Source organism: Trichomycterus rosablanca, chromosome 13, assembly GCF_030014385.1.
Source record: "Trichomycterus rosablanca isolate fTriRos1 chromosome 13, fTriRos1.hap1, whole genome shotgun sequence".
NCBI classification, from domain to species: domain Eukaryota; kingdom Metazoa; phylum Chordata; class Actinopteri; order Siluriformes; family Trichomycteridae; genus Trichomycterus; species Trichomycterus rosablanca.
In genome coordinates this window covers 12560229-12579133 of record NC_086000.1, presented here as the reverse complement: position 1 = coordinate 12579133, position 18905 = coordinate 12560229, and the positions used below count along the sequence as shown (strand labels likewise).

Genomic DNA, 18905 nt, shown 5'->3' with positions numbered 1-18905 from the left:
TAATGCATCTGCATCATTTACATTTGATTGCTTAAAAATGTGGAGCAGTTTGTTGGCAACTAAAAATAAAATTACATATTTTAGCTGTAGACTGAGCACATTCCTTTAAAAAAATGCTTGTCAATGGGGATAAATTAGTGTACACAATCTGCAGCAAAGTGCTAACCTTGAAGGAAAATTTTAATTGTAATAAGAATGGTGTTGGTCAAAACGGTGTTGAAGCTTTGTTTTGTTTTGTTTTTTTTGTTTGTTTACATCATTTAATTTTAATGCAATTCCAGTAACTGACAATCTTAGTGTTTTATTTTATTCTAGTCTAAAACAAAGATATTGCAGACATGCAGTATTTTACATACAATTATAATTTCTTAATTATGTACTAATACATTCTAATCTTATTCTAATATTCTAATAAGTTCTAATCTTTGTCGTTCTTAAATTATTTATGCACAATTTAATAGCGCACAATTTTAATTGCGTCACGCTTCCTCTCCATTTATGCCAACCCCCGCTCTGATTTGAGGAGAACAAAGCTAACCCGCGCCCCCTCCGACCCGTGGGCAGCAGCCGTATTAATTTTTTTTACCCACACTAGGCGAGTGCATATATGCAAATTAGCCTTGTGTACGGAGAGACACCCTGATCTGCACTCTTTCCCCTCCTCAGTGCAGACCCCATCAATCAGCCAGCAGAGGTCGTAATGCATCAGTTACGAGAAGTCTCTATCTGGCTTAATACCCCACCCCTATATGAACAACAGGCCAGTCATTGTTCATGTGGCCGCTCAGCCCAGCCAGATGGCAGAGCTGAGACTCGATACGATGTATTCAAAATCCCAGCTCTGGTGCACTAGCGTGTGTTTTTACCGCTGCACCACTTGAGCAGCCATCTTATTTTCTTTTTTAAACTGGTGCATTTTTATTTACTTGTGCAAATAGCTTCACCACACTTTAAATCTCCACCATGCTTTACAGTTAAAATTTGACTCTTGTGTTTATGTGTCATTTTGTCTTTGTAAAAATGCCAAACAGTTTTGTGTGATTAGTTTTTGTTAATGGACACATACAAAAGAAGAGAGTTCTACTTTTTATGAAAGTCTTTGCTTGTTAACCTTGGGGTTTTCCACTTTCTTTAGCATTAGCATTTTTTGTTTTTATTCACTCAGTTACAACAGTTAAATTTCCTTCATTTTTGTGTTGTTGTGGATTAATAATCAAGCAGGTTAAAATAAATGCATATACACTGATCAGCCATAACATTAAAATCACCTCCTTGTTTCTACACTCACTGTCCATTTTATCAGCTCCACTTACCATATAGAAGAACTTTATAGTTCTATAATTACTGACTGTAGTCCATCTGTTTCTCTGCATACTTTGTTAGGCCTGTTAGAAATTCAGCAATATTCAGGAGCCAGGAGACTTCCGGGTCTTCAGGAGTAGAGTAGTTTATTGACACATACAGACGTATGGGCACAGCTTGTAAGACCGACAGAAAATCTAACTAGGCATATTCTGGGGAGACTTTATATACACTAGAAATGAGGGGAGGATTCACAAGGAAGATAAAGAGGGGTGATCGGGGGGGTACTGGGAGGTTGTTGGTTTGGGTAATACAGGAGACAAGGATCAAAGAAGGGCGATGAGGGAGGGGGGTACTGGAAGGGTGTTGGTTTTATTGTGGGTAATACAGGAGACAAGGATCAAGTGTGAACAAAAGGGTTTTGGGCTTTATGACACAATTAGGTGTGGGTAGACAGGATTGGGTGTGTGTGTAGGATAGAGGGAGTGGGGGTAATGCAGGATGGGGGATCAAACAGTAGGGCCCACTCAATATACAAAATGTAAGAAAAGAGGGAGATAATTTCTCTTAATCCTCCTTCTGATTCTCCCTAATGGAGAATCACAAAACCAAAATACAAATACAAAACATACAGACAATGAGAGAAAGACAAAAACAAACATTTAAAGGGGTTATAACTATACAGAATAGGACAATGCCTATTTCTGTAAAGTTATGCAGAGATTGTCCAAGAAGTTCACACAGCCAAGTTCTGGAGCTGTTTATGGCTGTTACTTGGATGTAAGTTGACAAAGATGTTGGATATGTCCTTAGAGAGATGTATTTTCTCAGTCGAAGAGTGCCAGAAACATGTGGTGTCTTCAGGTGTGTCCACGATGGATGCAGTCCAGGAGCTTGGATGGTTGATTGCATGGCGATATGTCACACCTCCATTGTTCATCCATGTGCAATCCCATGCGTTGACACCACAGCCCATTGCTACGATGAGACACAGCGTTTGAATAGGTGAGGTGAGCATATTGTTCCAGTTGGTTTCCACAATGGCAGTCAATTAGGCGGGTCGTTGTGCAGACACTCAGCTCTCTCACCATCTGACTTCTGGGTGGCTCTGTGTGATACATAAAAGGAACGTAGGCAGTGAACTGTTCATCGTTGAGTTAAGTCTAATCAGTTAATTTAATTAATTAATTTACTTGTCATGTAAGGTTACTTGCTGCTCCTCACTATCTGTCCCTTAGGAGGTAATATACAGTGTGTGGAAAAGTCTTCACCACAGAGTTTGGCCCCCATAGTTCTAGACACTATAGTTCTTCTCTTGTGGCTCTGTATATTACCCACCCCTCCTCTTTCTGACCCTAACACTCAATTCAGAGGAGCAGACACAACCTTACAGTGAGAAACATGAATCCATGTTTTCTTTCCCTTAAACTTCACTGTCGAGTCAGTAATTAGCAGAAACTGATATGGGCCATCCCATCCTGGGTCTTCTAAATGTCCACAGTTCTCAGCTTGGAGAATCAGACTTTGACTTTAAAGAAATGGAAGATATGTTATTACTGTTACACTCAGTGTTAGTAAGTGATGCAATGCTTGCTGGTGGTAAAAACTTGTCCTTTTTGCTACTTCATCAGCAAATCTGTTGCCTTGTGCTTCAAATGAAATGCCCCCAGTGTGTGATTTGACTTTAACAATAGCTAAATCTGTAGGTAAGTTAACTGCCTCCAAAAGATTCTGTACCAAATCAGCATTTTTTTAACAGGGGTACCTGCAGCCGTCAGGAAACCTCTATGTTTCCGCAATGTCCAAAATCATGGACCACCTTAAATGCACAACAAGAATCTGTATAAACCGTAGCCCTCTTGCCTGATGCAAGTGTGACGGAGTGGACATTTGGTTTAGTTAAGTTTAGTGGTGGTTTAGTTTAAAGTTACTCGACAACGCCACCTAGGGGAATTTCACCCCTAGGAAATATTTATATAACAGGCACTTAAGGCCCTGAAAGAAAGACACCCAGGTTCGAACACACTTGGAGACCAGAGACGTACTTCCAACACTTAGTCAATTTTATTAACAATTGTTTACAAAAGTTTCCACATGGAACAAGCCTCATTCTGAGACAGACACGATTAGTATAAAATGATTAGCCACATCACATTTAATACTCTATGGGTCCATTTATAATTTATAAAGACAACCACGGCAGGAAGGAACAGGGCTGAGGGCTTACCACGGCAGCAGGAAATATGGAAGTAAAGGAATCTCCTACACTACACACCACACATGATCACACCGCACACCTCAATAACACCCAATGTGCTCTAGACTGCAGGGCAAGTGAAAGGGTTCCACCACCAAAATCCGTCTGCCTCCCGCTTTGGCCCACAGCTCCTGTCCGGCCAGAAGAAAAGAAAGAAAACAAATAATTATAAACACAACAGGTGGTGAAGGGGGGGCAACCAATAATAATTAATAACTCAAGAGGCAAAGGACACTCTCTCTTGCTTCTCACACAATGAGGTAAACACAGGGTCCTAGTCTCTTACAGCCCCCTTACACCACACGAACAAAAGAGAAAAATAGAAAATACACAAACCACAATGCTCCAATAAAATAAACCACAAATCAAAATAAACATGAAAACAGAAACATGAATATGGAAACAATCATATAGACAAAACATATTTATACAAAACAATAACTCAAATGCGATTCAGACAAAACAATGATGTAAACAAAAATGACAAAGTCTGACCAAACAGTAGTTTAGCAAGACCCAATGCAGGCAAAACAGTCTCTATAGGCAAAACCGTTCTTTAGGCAAAACAATAGTTCCAGCAGAACACCGATGAAGGCAAAACACCAATGAAGGCAAAACAGCAGCACTCAGGAAACTGGAACCAAGCCAGCACGATCCAGGCTAAAAGACCTATAACACATAATACACAACACTTAAAATGATCGACTCACACGATGACCAATTTAAAATAGATCGTATACCTACCAGGATACAGCAATGCAGTTTTCAGCGCAGTGGATGTCAGAGTACAGACCAGCGGGTACCACAGCTACCGTAGTCACAGTAGTGTAATGTAGCCACTATTTCCACTCGACTGAAGGCAAAACGCAGAGAAAACCCGCAACATAGCACCGGTCCTACACACACAAGCCCACATGGCTTTTAATCGTTAAGAAGCGATTCACCGGGAGACACGAAGCCAAATTCGTCCATGCCAGCACGGACGTCAGATGCCCCGGAAGAGAAAACAGTAGGAAGTGCACCACAGGTAGTCAACCAATGCCCATACTTATAGCATGGGAAAGGACCACCCAGCAATTTAAAGGTACCTACAAATCATCCTCAGCTGGAGAGCAATTTAGATGAAATCAACACCCCATCCTGCTACAATCCACCCTGCTACACAAGTTTACATGCTTCAGTTAGGGCCACCAACTCAGCCTGCTGTGCTGAGTAAGAAGGAGGAAGACTACCGCTGGCTAAAGTTTGGTAGCTGTCAGTTACTGCCCATCCAGATCTACGCTGACCATCACTATGGGTTGATCCGTCGGTAAAAAGAATCAAATCAGGGTTATCAAGAGGGCAATGGGGCATCTTTAAAAACATAATGAGGATTAGATCATTCAATGCAATCATGGTCGTCTCCTTCCTCAGTGGCATCAATCAGTGAAGACATCATAAGAGAGGAAGGATTGTTCATGGGTGCATTCTAAATTACCACATTAGGAGCTGTCAAAACTGCACCAAGGTTCCAAACACAAGAATCAGCAGAAATGAACAAAGAGCAGTTCAGCTCCCTCAGAAAATCCATGCCAAAAATATTTTCAACTTTTCCTATCCAAAATTGCCATGAAATGGTTTTAGGCCCTAGTTTAACAGATATGGGTAAAGATAAAGTTAAGGGAATACCAACATTACCCTTTCCCTCAGCTGTGACGTGTTTGTCTGTTAAAGGTAATTCTAAGGATATGCAAACTGTTTCTGACAGAGTTGTTACTTGAGCCCTTGTGTCTACAAGAAACGAAACATTCTGTTCTCCGATTTGAACATCAACGCGTTTCTCAGACACTTCACTGATAGCACACAAAAGGGCTGAAACAGATGTGCAATTTGCATGTTGCTGCTCGAGATCGATTAGTGAATGCCTAAGTTTCACACATGTTCTCTGTGCATTAATAGCAGCTGATTTTTGCTTTTTACATTTACTGGTTAGTTCTACAATCTTTGCCTCAGCTTCTTTTAACCTTTCATCCATTGATTTCAACTTGTATTCCTAGTATTGCTTATTAACAAAAAGACATTCCTTCACTGAGTCATGCTTTAGGCCAAAGCCTAAAGCTGTTTTACACTCAGCAGGAGTCCATATTTTATTAAAAGTGAAACCCTTGGATGAAAAGTACTGACGTCTCTTTTGTTTATTAATGTGGTTCTTCATTACATCATTAATTAACTTTTCAAAATCTAAATCAGTCCACTCAGGCATTTCAGTCCCTCCCTTAACTAAGGTGCTGGATTTATAGTTAAGAGGCTTCCAGAAGTCTTTACCAATATCCTGGGCAATTTGACCTTTACTAAACATGGTGAGGAAGCAGAAAAAACAAACAAACAAAACAAAACTTTCCCTACTGACCGGGATTGCAGCAGAACAAGGGCACTACAGCAGTAACAAAGATTTCACTTCTTTTAAGGAAGGTGATAGTTATAAGCACCAGTAACCAACAGAAACAGCTGTAAAACAGATTACACTAACAGCAACCAACAGCAAATACAGATTACGACAAAATAATCAACAGAATTTTTAAACAGCTGTAAAACAGATTACACTAACAGTAACCAACAGCAAACACAGATTACGACAAAAGTAATCAACAGAATTCTTAAACAGCTGTAAAACAGATTACACTAACAGTAACCAACAGCAAACACAGATTACGTTCAGATGCAGTAACAATCAAACTTCCTTTCTTTCAGAGAAAATACCTGCTACAATCAGTAATAATGCATTACAATTTTCTCTTTTGCAAAGAGGATAACCTTTACTGACTCCGTTTTATCTTATTCAGCCAAAATTTCTCTTAGGTTCGAAATGGCGTTTACTCACCGGATAGGTTTCAGTTTGCCATCCGGGTCACGGCACCAACTGTTAGAAATTCAGCAATATTCAGGAGCCAGGAGACTTCCGGATCTTCAGGAGTAGAGTAGTTTATTGACACATACAGACGTATGGGCACAGCTTCTAAGACCAACAGAAAATCTAACTAGGCATATTCTGGGGAGACTTTATATACACCAGAAATGAGGGGAGGATTCACAAGGAAGATAAAGAGGGGTGATCAAGTGGGGTCCTGGGAGGTTGTTGGTTTGGGTAATACAGGAGACAAGGATCAAAGAAGGGCGATCAGGGAGGGGGGTACTGGAAGGGTGTTGGTTTTATAGTGGGTATAGTGGGTAGACAGGATTGGGTGTGTGTGTAGGATACAGGGAGTGGGGGTAATGCAGGATGGGGGATCAAACAGTAGGGCCCACTCAATATACAAAATGTAAGAAAAGAGGGAGATAATTTCTCTTAGGCCCCTTTCATGCTGTTCTTCAATGGTCCTGTGGGGGTCCTGATCATTAAAGAACAGGGTGAAAGCAGGCTAAAAAAGTATGTAGAGAAACAGATGGACTACAATCAGTAAATGTAGAACTACAAAGTGCTTTTATATGGTAAGTGAAACTAAAGAAGATAAAAGAAGATAAAATGGACAGTGAGTGTAGAAACAAGGAGGTGGTTTTAATGTCATCGGTGTATATCTTTCTCCAGCTTTTCCATTTGTAAAATTCTTCTTTAAAAGTCCAACATTTTAATTGAGTGAAGAGTTCTTTTTTTGAGAAAAGCAGACTATCTCAGTAATTCGCCTCTACTTAACTGCTTTGCATTACACCTGTATACATGTTTTTTTACTGTTTCAAGTAAAACTACAATTATATAATTGTGGAAACATTGTGCTTGTTTGCAGTCAACTGTTACCAATATGACAATGCAAAAACATAGTTATGCAGGTTTATCCATGGCTTATCCTTATTTCTCCCTCACCTACACATACAGCTTCTCATTCAATGACCTAGCTTTTTTAATTTTCTTTAAATAGACAATCCCAGGGACCTTTTGCTAAAAATAGCCAAGGTCTCTGACAATGGTAACCTCTTACTAGAACAAGGTTGGAATGTGCCTTGCTACAGAGAGTGTGAGATGGATCCCCACACACCTGCCAGAATAGAATCCATGGCAGTAGAGCCCATTTGCAGATATGTAATAAAGGTAGAATAATACTGTGGCTAAAAAGCCACTAACACAAAAGCAGACAATTGCAAATTAAAGAGGTGGGCAGTTTAATAAAAACAAAGTAACAGATGAAAGACACAAAACATCCACAACCTGCAACTAAGAAAATGAAAGACTCATTTACAACAAACCAGCTCAGTGAACTGTCCAAAACTGAAACAGAACCAAGGCCAATTTGCACTCTCTAGGAAAGGGATGTCACCTTGCCTCTGGGGCAATCACGTTGGGCGAGTACCTTCATCCTTAATTTCCTTCAGAATTAATAAAGAATGGCGAGAGCCCTCATCAGGGGAAAACTGGACTGGATCGAATGGTCGGGTGTTACGGCCTTAGAGAAATGCAAGTGTGCCTATAAAGGAGTTGCCAAACAACACAGAGAAAAGCCACGTTATGTAGAAAACCTTCCACCTGATGCGACTTAACACTTATGAGGGACAGATGAATGTCAATCAGAATAGACTGATAGATCACACACAAATAAGCCTCTGTGTCCCATCTACCAGGCAGACTAGGCAGTGTACAGGGATAGAAGGCACAAGTGGTTGTAAACTGATAGAGGTTGACAGATCAACATGAAACCCAACATGTCCCCAACTGCCCCCTAACTTGGCGCAGCTCATGGATGGTTGCCACCACATTACACTTGCACTTTCTTTCTCCCCTTTCAGTTTCTGTTCCTCTTTGTATGCATATGAGAGTGAGTGAGTGCCGCCTCACCCACAAGCAGTAGTTTTTGTATGCTTTGTTCTGTCTTGGTTAAGCTAAAATGGTTCACACATTGCAGGTGTGGGGTAACACCTGGCGCCTCTGTCACAAGGTGTTCACCATTCTGTGAACTACATTTTTAGATTTTAGAATTAATCCTTTTACAGAATTTTTTGCTGCTATAACACAGAATTTGCTTTGATGTAATTCTAATAAAATGAATATTGTGGGTAAACTTTGTTATTTAGAATTAGTGTACCCTAAAGAGACAGTATTATGTGGATTGGTAAGGTAAAATTGAGCTAAATTGCAGTAAGGATTCCTCTAAAAATCTAAAACATTACATTTTATTAAAAATGCAGAATATTTGCTTTTAGTAGGCTTTTAGTATTACTGGATGCTCTGTGCTGCACTCTATTTGAAAAGGAAATTCCACTGTTACTATATGTCTTGGTGTCCTGACAAGAAATGTAAGCAAATTAATTATAAAACATGAAAAGGATAGGTGAGTTGGCAATAGAAATATTTTTAACAAATGTTAGAACCCAGGTTTGTAAGCATATCTGTTTATTAGTCAGTAACAATTTTAGTTAGCATCACAAATAAAGCAGTTTAAACAAATCTGACATAAACAGAGAACTTTTTCATGCGCCAATTTCATACTACTGCCAGGTGGATCAGCATTGTCATAGTAGACTTTAATAAGCTGAAAATAAACTGAATATTTTATGTCACATTTATGTCATGTCTTCTTTCTAAAGCTGCAGAAAGTTTTTAAAGATATCTTCTTTATGGTGGACTCTCAAAATAAGGTACTACCATAAAGTGAACGTATATACCTATCATTTATCTAGCCATCCAATCATTTATCATTTAAAAACATGCCAAAGCCTCTTTGTTGGCCTGGTCACTAATTAGATTGGTTGGTCCCATGTATAATAACCATTGCTATGCTAAATGCAGTGCATTGCTATGCCATATGCAGTTTGTAGTTTCTATTTAGGTCTTTTTGCCTACATCCCTGTCATCTGCATACATTTTTGTAGATTGAGTACCACAGATAATTTAGTTTTAACTTACCAAACTGTACCTTTTTTGCATGTGTGTGCATCTGTTAACAGCACCTGACAGTTTCTCACGAAAAGAATGACAGTTTTAGACGTTCCAGCTGGACTCCAGACACTGTGGATCATGCTCACAACACAGTGTCTAGCCCCATCCACTCAGGGTAAGAAAGTGTTTTAAGAGAAATGCATATTAACTCAAATAGAAAGACACCTCTTTACACATTACACATCTTGATTATCTCTTAACTGCATATGTTAGTCCATTAGCTTTTCTGTAAGGTAAGTTTCACCAAATTGTGAGCAATCTTATTTTCAGTTGATCATAGGTGACACTTACATTTACTGTAACACAACAGTGGTGAAGCAGAATGCAGAAGGCTCACTACCGAAATTATTCTAGACTCAAGTGGAGTGGCTTAACAGAATTTTAAAAAGATAGGGAAACTACTGATGAAACACTATGTTTCACCATGTGTGAAACAAAAGAGAAACAAATACACTATAACCACTTCAGATTCAAAGTGACTGCACATGCACTTCTAAGTGAGCTAGCTGGCTGAGCAAGTGGAGTATTACTGCAAGCTTAAAAACCTCCAAATGGGAGGTTGGTTGGTTGTTGAGAAGTTCAGTGGGTTTTGGGGGATGGTGGGTTTGGTATCTCTGGTATTGGGCTAAAAATGAGAAGTTTGCCAGTTTAAACCCCACCTTTGCCAAATTGTTACTGTTGCGCGCTCCTGATCAAGGCCATTAACCCTCAATTGCTTGATTTGTATCCAGTCACAATTATAAGTCACTCTGGATAAAAAAACATCTGCTAAATGCTGGGAGTGTAAATGACGACTGTAATAATGGGGTACATCCTACACTTCTTTCTTCTTTTTCCTTTTTTTGTTTTCTTCTTTTACAACCCTTCCTTCCTGCTCTCTCCGTATGACTCCAGGTGAAAAATATCTGAGCAGACATTAACGACCTGATTTTCATGTACATGTGCAAACTTAGTAACACTATCAAAATGCCAACAAGAATATATTAAGTACAAAATATAGGATGAAACAAATTAAAAACTGGTAAGCAAATATCCACTGTTTCCATTTGTCACTAGCAATGGGGTTTTCCATGGTTGTTATTAAATGGCTATAAAAAAGGTGCTTACATGAGTACAGTAGATTCACAATTTGCACAATGACTGCAATTATTAATGGACATCATGGAAAAAGAGGATACATTACAAAGGCTATACAATGTAGATTCCTTTTCTTTAAAGTCTTATCTTTTATTTGTTATTTATTTTTTAACAATGTGCTAAACTGGTTGTTAAAGATACCAAAAAATTAGATGAGAGAAAGCACATTTTAAATTCTGTTACACTGCTTTTAAAAAGAACTTCCAAAGCAAATGAGTATTGCTTATTTGGAATTGTATTAAATCAAGACTTCAGTGTTTTAATTGCTTTTGTGTTTGTTGATTTACTAATAATTCATAGGGTTTTCATATGTGAAGTTGTAGCTATTAGCACTACTGATCACTTATTACACTTCAAGATAATACATCCTTTGTTTTTTTCTGCAGGTTCTTGGTCAGTTTTATGGTGGATGCCAGGGGTGGATCTATGAGAGGAAGTCGTCATGATGGCATGCGTATTATCATCCCTCCCAGAAAGTGCCCAGCACCAACACGAATCACTTGTCGTCTGTCAAAGCGCCACCGCCTGGCATACCCACCACCGATGGTAGAGGGGGAGGGGCTCGTTAGTAGGCTGGTGGAAGTGGGGCCAGCTGGAGCACAGTTTCTGGGGTAAAAGTTATTTTGGCAGTAATCACATACATAATGTTTTGGATAAATAATTTGTTCTGTTTGTTAACTACTTAGCAATTGATGTACCATTTACAAGGGCCCTTTTATTTTCTAACAATACATTTCAAAATATTTTTGTATTTTAATCTTTATTAATGAAGTGGTTTAGCAATATACACTGATAAGTCAAAACATAAGGACCACCACTGAAAAATGTGCATGGCTATGCTTATTTTTTAACAATTTTGTGCCAATGCCTGTTTTGTGCATGGCCCATTCAAGGATATATTAAATGATGTGCTGATGGTAGTTACTTGCAGTACACATTGAATGCAGCAGATATGATCAGGTATAAAGACCGGATTGACTTTGGTTGAGGAATTGCAGGAACAGCAAGGGGTAAACGCTGACAGTTGTCAGAGGAATGACATGCTACAAACTGCTGACAAGTTGTTGTTTGGCCAAGCCTTGCTGGGATACGCAAGGGATACGAAGGCTATGTCATCTGATAAAGATCAACAGATGGTGTATTGTAGCTTTTAATTGCATTTTAATTCTGGTGATGAGGTAAATGTGTAACAACACACAGTGTATCAAACACTTCTGTGTTCAGGGTTGCATAGTAGCAGGCCAGGAAAAGTGCCCATGCTAATTTCTGTCCTACAGGACTGCTCAAACAAATCCTGTTTTGTCCAAGATTATGTGAACAGCTGGACATGTTTGTATTCTTTACCTGTGGAAGAGATCACAGTAAGCAATGTAGGAATTACCTTCTGGTAATGTCCTGGTACCAGATTGCACAGGCTTTGGATGTCTTTTGGAGTCCATGTCCTGGCAGGTCACAGCTTTTTTAACAGCATATTAGGCAAGTGGTACTAATGTTTTGACCCATCTATGTTTCATTTTTAATTCTTAATTTTAATTCTTAATTTCCATCATCCACTTTATCCTGGTCATTATGGGTCTGATTTCCCTTTGAACCACTGGGAATACCCTAGACAGGGTGCCAGTGCGTTGCAGTGCTTTGGCCTGTAATTGACTATGTGTATTACCTGACATGTCCATTACCAACATTAAAACACCAGATGAAGAATATATTTTAGAGAACAATCACTACAGTACACCTCTAGAGAGTTTTTTTTATTAGTTTACTCTTGTCATGAATCCAGCCTCTCTGTCCTCTTGGAGCTCATGTTTCGTGTATTTGCCACAACCCCCAGGAGACAAGGGTACACACATGCAGAGATGTTACATAACGTTTATTCATTAATACACTTAACAAGACAAGACACAAACCTAATCTATGCTAAACGCTACAGTAACTGCTATGCTTATTGCTAATGCTAAATTTAACACACATAAAACTTGATGCTAAACTATCCTAAACCCTAAGTTTAGCTACACCCTGCAAGCCAACACAATGCTAATATCCGAAATAAACTAGATGCTAATGCTAAACCTTAACTAGAGCACAAAACAGGACATGATTATCTAACAAGATTTTTAACCAATATACTTGAACAATACATGAGTCTCAGTCCAAGATTCATAACAATCACCAAACAACGAAACCATCAAAATAGCCTCCACTGACTGATCCACAGCATATTTCTTGTATACAATAAGCGTACAACTGGCAATGAGGTTCAGCTGTGGATCATTATCTCTCTTGTCCAGGGGCGTCAACTTGAAACTATATAAAAACACCCCAACCATGTGCTTCTGGAGACAGGGGTATGGCACATACACATAAGGGCATGAGCTCCAGGAGATGCTGAATTCGAACTCTTAGTAGCCTAAAATCTTATTTGACATGTCTTTCTTAATTTTTAATTCCTCAGTATGTAAAATTTTTTTTGTTTTATATTGAAGGCTAGTAATTGTATATATATTTTTTTATTTTTGGTGGCATTTAGCACCATATTTTTTATCTGGATTTCAGACCAGTCATCGTAGAGATTCCCCATTTTGGCTCAATGCGTGGAAATGAGCGTGAGCTAATAGTATTGCGCAGTGATAATGGCGACACATGGAAAGAGCATAACTATGATTGCAGTGGAGAAGAACTTCTTGCTTTGCTCAGTGGTATGGATGAAGGTAAACAACATTACATAGACAGTCAAAATTATTTGGATCTGACAAACTGGTCTAAAAGGAGTTTTGTGTGTATATGATATGATCTGCAAATCTTTACCACTGTCTTACTACTGTAGTCAGCCACATGTGCCTTCCTACCATAAGCAGTAACTACACAGTTCAAAAGTAACAGCATGCAAGTGTTCAAAATATGCATTTTAAAAAAATACTTAAAAAATACTTTTTGTATATATAACACATGTAACTGTGGATTACAGAGAGAAAACCTTTCTTGTCATAGTTTCTAATGTACAGTACACTTAAATCTCAGCTTGTTAGTTGGGGTCAAAATGCATGGTCAGCCATTGTACGGAGCCACTGGAGCCCAACTGTGGCTGCTAGGTGGAGCTAGAATTTGAGAAACCCTCAAATCTCTGATTAATATACCAGATCCCTAAACAGTGTTCGAAGGAAATTCCAATGTGTAAATTTTTTTTCAAAACCACTAAAAGGTCTCTTCTTTTTAATACATATTTTTTAAATGTTCTAAAGGGATTAGTCTTGTGTAATAAAAAAATACATTACTAAATACATTTGTGAGAATAAATTTTCTATATTCTCCTATAAATACTCTTTTAGAGTACACATTTTATTTCATCTACTGTATTTCTTTCTCATTCTAGAGCTGGACAGCCCTGCTGAGTTAAAGCAGAAACGCATTTGCCGCATTGTCACTAAAAACTTTCCACAGTACTTTGCAGTTGTGTCTCGCATTAAGCAAGAAAGTGACCACATAGGTCCAGAGGGTGGAGTGCTGACCAGTGAGTCAGTTCCAATGGTGAGGGCTGCCTTTCCTCCTGGAGCACTTACCAAGAAGATACGTGTTGGCTTACAGGTACATCTTTTGCATACACAAAGATCTAAAAACGGGGGGTACGATACAGGTACAAGCATTGCTGGTTTTAGTATTTTATAGTAACCGCTAAAACGTAGCAATTACGATACACTTTGACATCGTGAGATGTACTTTTGCTGCCACTTAAGGTGCAGTTTGGTCACATTTAGCATAAAATTTCATGTAATGTTAAACACTGGAATAGAAGTCTAAGCCTGCATTTAACATGCCATATGTATTACAGAAAAAAGGCAGATGATTTTGTTTACTACTTCAAACTCCCAAAACCAGCTGTAAATTATCTCAGCTGGGAGCTATTGCCATGGTGGTTTGGCCTTTTTACAAACTATTTTTTCAAACATTAACTAGCAGCCATTAGAGGTGGTCTCCTCTTACACACTACATTACTTTTAATATCATTGTACATTAGCTGTATACTGTATGTCCCGATTTAAATATTCAAACTCTTATTTTACAGAGGAAACTGGAGCTAAATAAATAAATATAAAAATGTTTTGGATTGTTTGTATGCCCCAAACACATTGGGGCAGGTGCAATAAAAGCTTTATAGACTAAAAAAGTAAACTTTATAGAATATTTAAAATGCACATTCCATTTCGTTACCTTGATAAAAATAGTCAGGGGCTCAGGAGTACTTCAGCCAACTGTTAACACAGTCCACTTCTGCATCTAGAAATGCAACATGACAGCTCATTTTAGACTGAAAGACAGTGGAAATGTTACTCTCATAGATTTATTTAATTTATAAGAATGTATATTATAATTGACTGTATTTTAGATTGCCTGATTGCAATTTACTCCTTTTCCTTCTCCTGTCTCATAGGCCCAGCCAGTGCCAGAGGAGATGGTGCGCAGTGTGATTGGTAACCGAGCCTCATTCAGCCCCATTGTTACTGTGGAACCCAGGAGGAGAAAATTTCATAAGCCAATCACAATGACAATCCCTGTCCCTCCCAGAGCTAAGGAGGTGGCAGCCAACAGACATAAGGCAGAACCTGTTCCATGCTTGAGACTGCTCTGCAGTATTACAGGTATTTTGAAAAAGAAAAGACAATGAGGAGAAACAAGCTATCATATGACAGTTTTTTCAGTATAAGATATTTATAATTGTTAAATGCTTTTTGTGTGGGTTTAGGTGGGACCTCTCCAGCTCAGTGGGAAGATATCACTGGTACTACTCCACTGTCCTATGTCACTGACTGTGTTTCATTTACAACAAATGTCTCAGCTAGGTAATATGACATACAAAAACACACAAAGAGGGGCCTAAGTAAAAACACAACATATTTGTTAAAATGTGAAATCATTAATTAGGATACAACATTATATACACTGCCTGGCCAGAAAAAAGGTCACCACCTGGATTTAACTAAGCAAAAAGGTAAGAGCCTCCCATTGGATAATTACTGCATGGGTGATTATGTTTCAGCTGGCAACAAGTTATTTAACCCTAACTGATGCAGTGAGTAGCTTCTCATTTGTTAAACAACCATGTCGAAAGACATCCTGTGGTCATGGAGAAGATGTTAATCTGTTTCAGAAGGGTTAAATTATTGGCATGCATCAAGCAGAAAAAACATCTAAGGAGATTGCTGAAACTACTAAAATCGGGTTAAGAATTGTCCAACACATTATTAAAAAGTGGAAGGACAGTGGGGAAACATCATCTTCAAGGAAGGAATGTGGTCGGAAAAAAATCTTGAATGATCGTGATCGGCGATCACTTAAACGTTTGGTGAAATCAAATTGTAGAAAAACTACAGTAGAACTCAGGGATATGTTTAATAGTGAAAGTAAGAGCATTTCCACACCTACAATGCGAAGGGAACTCAAGAGATTGGGACTAAACAGCTGTGTAGCCTTAAGAAAATCACTTGTCAGTGAGGCTAAACGGCAAAAACGGCTTCAATTTGCTAGGGAGCATAAAGATTGGACTCTGGAGCAATGGAAGAAGGTCATGTGGTCTGATGAGTCCAGATTTACCCTGTTCCAGAGTGATGGGTGCATCAGGGTAAGAAGAGAGGTGGCTGAAGTGATGCACCCATCATGCCTAGTGCCTACCGTACAAGTCTGTGGGGGCAGTGCTATGATCTGGGGTTGCTGCAGTTGGTCAGGTCTAGGTTCAGCAACGTTATTTGCCAAAAGAATGAGGTCAGCTGACTACCTGAATATACTGAATGACCAGGTTATTCCATCAATAAATTTTTTTTTCCCTGATGGCACAGGCATATTCCAAGATGACAATGCCAGGATTCATCGGGCTCAAATTGTGAAAGAGTGGTTCAGGGAGCATGAGACATCATTTTCACACATGGATTGGCCACCACAGAGTCCAGACCTGAACCCCATTGAGAATCTTTGGGATGTGCTGGAGAAGACTTTGCGCAGTGGTCCAAATCTCCCATCATCAATACAAGATCTTGGGGTAAAATTAATGCAACTCTGGACAGAAATAAATGTTGTGACATTGCAGAAGCTTGTGGAAACAATGCCACAGTGAATGCGTGTTGTAATCAAAGCTAAAGGCGGTCCAACGAAATATTAGAGTGTGTGACCTTTTTTTTTAACCAGGCAGTGTATATACACAAACAACACGGGAAGGTGCTAAGAGACAAGCATTTACGCTTACAAACATTTTGGGACATTCACAGAACTATTTGTTGAACTTTTTAGGAGAAAGTAGTTTGTTTGATTTTTAGTTGATAAGTTATTGCCTTTCTTCTTCTCCCTCATATACTTTTTATTTTTCTTCACAGGTTCTGGCTGGCAGACTGCCAGCAGGTTAGTGAGACAGTCGCTCTGGCAACTCCAGTTTACAGGGAACTTATTTGTGTGCCGTACCTTGCTAAATTTGTGGTGTTTGCAAAGCCCTTTGACCAGATGGAGGCACAGTTACGTTGCTTTTGTGTGACTGATGATAAGGTGGACAAAACACTTGAGCAGCAGGAGAACTTCGAGGAAGTGGCCAGAAGCAAAGATATTGAGGTGTGCACACAATCTTTATTCTGATATACTACATCTTTAGACATTCTTTCACAGAGTGCTAGAGACACATAAAGATAAATAATTACAAATATGTTCAAGTGTAAACACATACAGATGTGCAATAAATGTACTGTACATGGGAATTGGGACACCCTCTCTCATTATTAAATGCAAGTGTTTGAGCCACAACAATAGCTAACAGATGTAAAAAATCAATTATATAAAGGAAATTACATGCTTCCAACTTTGCAACAACAGTTTAGATAAAGCTCTTTCCTGTTCCAGCATGGCTGTGTCCCTGTGCAGAAAGCAAGGTCTATAAAGACATAAAGAAAAGTTTATTAAAAAAAACTCCAGTGGTCTGGACTCAAGCCCCACTGCTTTGGAATGCACTGAAACCTTAATTGAGACTTCCTTGACCAACATCAGTGTCCAGCCACACAAGTGCTCTTTTAACTAAATAGGCACATTTAGGGGCATCCCACAGACATACTTCAAAGTTTTGTGAGAAGCCTTCTCACAAAGAAATGGGATGTCCGACCAGCTTATAGTTATGTATCCAAATATTTTTGACCACATAGTTTATCTAAACACGGTCATGCCAGTTCTTTACATATAGCATATTACACATATTATAATTGAATCAGTTGAAATAATAAAGAAATTTGTTTTCCTTCTTTAACTGACAGATTCTCGAGGGCAAGCCCATATACGTGGATTGTTATGGCAATTTATCTCCTGTTAGCAAGACCAGTCAGCAGCTCCTTTTTAACTTCTATGCCTTTAAGGAGAATCGTCTTGCTTTCACACTTAAGGTATGTTTGAGAAGAGAATGATTGAGAATGCCTCTCCTCACATCTCCCAACATTACAGGATTTCAAGAAATGTTACAAAATGCTGTGAAGCTGAACAGTGACCTCTTATTTTTTTTAGGAACTTTGCTTCGCTAAAACGTGTGTGTGTGTGTGTTTGATTAGGTGCGAGACATGGGTCAGGAGGCATGTGGAAGACTGTCGTTCCTCAAAGAGCCAAAGACCACAAAATGTCTTTCACAGAGTGCTATCTGCAACCTTAATTTCACTCTACCAGCACATAGGAAGGTGCAAACAAGAAACACACGCATTATCTCTTTCTCTCTCCCACTTTCTCTTACTCTCTCTCTCTCACACACACACAAACACACACACTACCCCAGTGGTGTAGATGTGCTGTATATGTGTTGTTATTTAGAATTTTTAAATACAAAGTAAACAACCTCATACTACACTGCACAAAACTTGTTGAAAACAAAATGATATTTTACATTTACAGCATTTAGCAGACACTTTCATCCAAAGTGATTTACAATTCTGATTGAATACAATTCAAGCAATTTAGGGTTAAGGACCTTGCTCAGGGGCCCAACAGTGGCTCCTTGGTAACGGCAGGGCTCAAACCGGCAACCTTCTGATTACTAGTCTAGTACTTTAATTGCTGAGCTACCACTGCCTTTACAGTCAGGCCGGAAAATCTGCACATCCCTTTCACCTTCTCCACATTTTATTACATTACAGACTCATTCTATAAACAACTGAGTTTATTTTTTGTCACAAAATTCTACACAAAATAGCCACAATGACAAAGTGAAAGCAGGTTTTTAAACATTTGTGCTGTTACTAAAAATCAAAATGTAAAATATCATATGTACACGAGTGTGCACACCCTTTGATATGACAC

The 18905-nt window shown here is 38.9% G+C and overlaps 1 protein-coding gene across 9 annotated transcripts in view; it reads left to right on the top strand.

Moving 5' to 3' along the window:
* The window catches only part of LOC134324909 (ankyrin-3-like), a 136873-nt gene that overhangs the window by 82723 nt on the left and 35245 nt on the right, over positions 1–18905 (top strand). For 7 of the 9 annotated variants that reach the window (XR_010014235.1, XM_063006827.1, XM_063006825.1 and 4 more), the window contains 10 exons: positions 9113–9163; positions 9473–9579; positions 10988–11212; positions 13155–13309; positions 13972–14183; positions 15028–15235; positions 15340–15436; positions 16961–17189; positions 17879–18004; positions 18167–18289. Coding sequence is in view for 8 of the 9 variants with exons in the window: in XM_063006827.1 (XP_062862897.1) it covers positions 9113–9163; positions 9473–9579; positions 10988–11212; positions 13155–13309; positions 13972–14183; positions 15028–15235; positions 15340–15436; positions 16961–17189; positions 17879–18004; positions 18167–18289 (1533 nt within the window). In the remaining variant the exon portion in view is untranslated. The remainder of the gene's footprint in view (positions 1–9112; positions 9164–9472; positions 9580–10987; positions 11213–13154; positions 13310–13971; positions 14184–15027; positions 15236–15339; positions 15437–16960; positions 17190–17878; positions 18005–18166; positions 18290–18905) is intronic. The other 2 variants (XM_063006831.1, XM_063006829.1) reach the window with 1 other exon arrangement.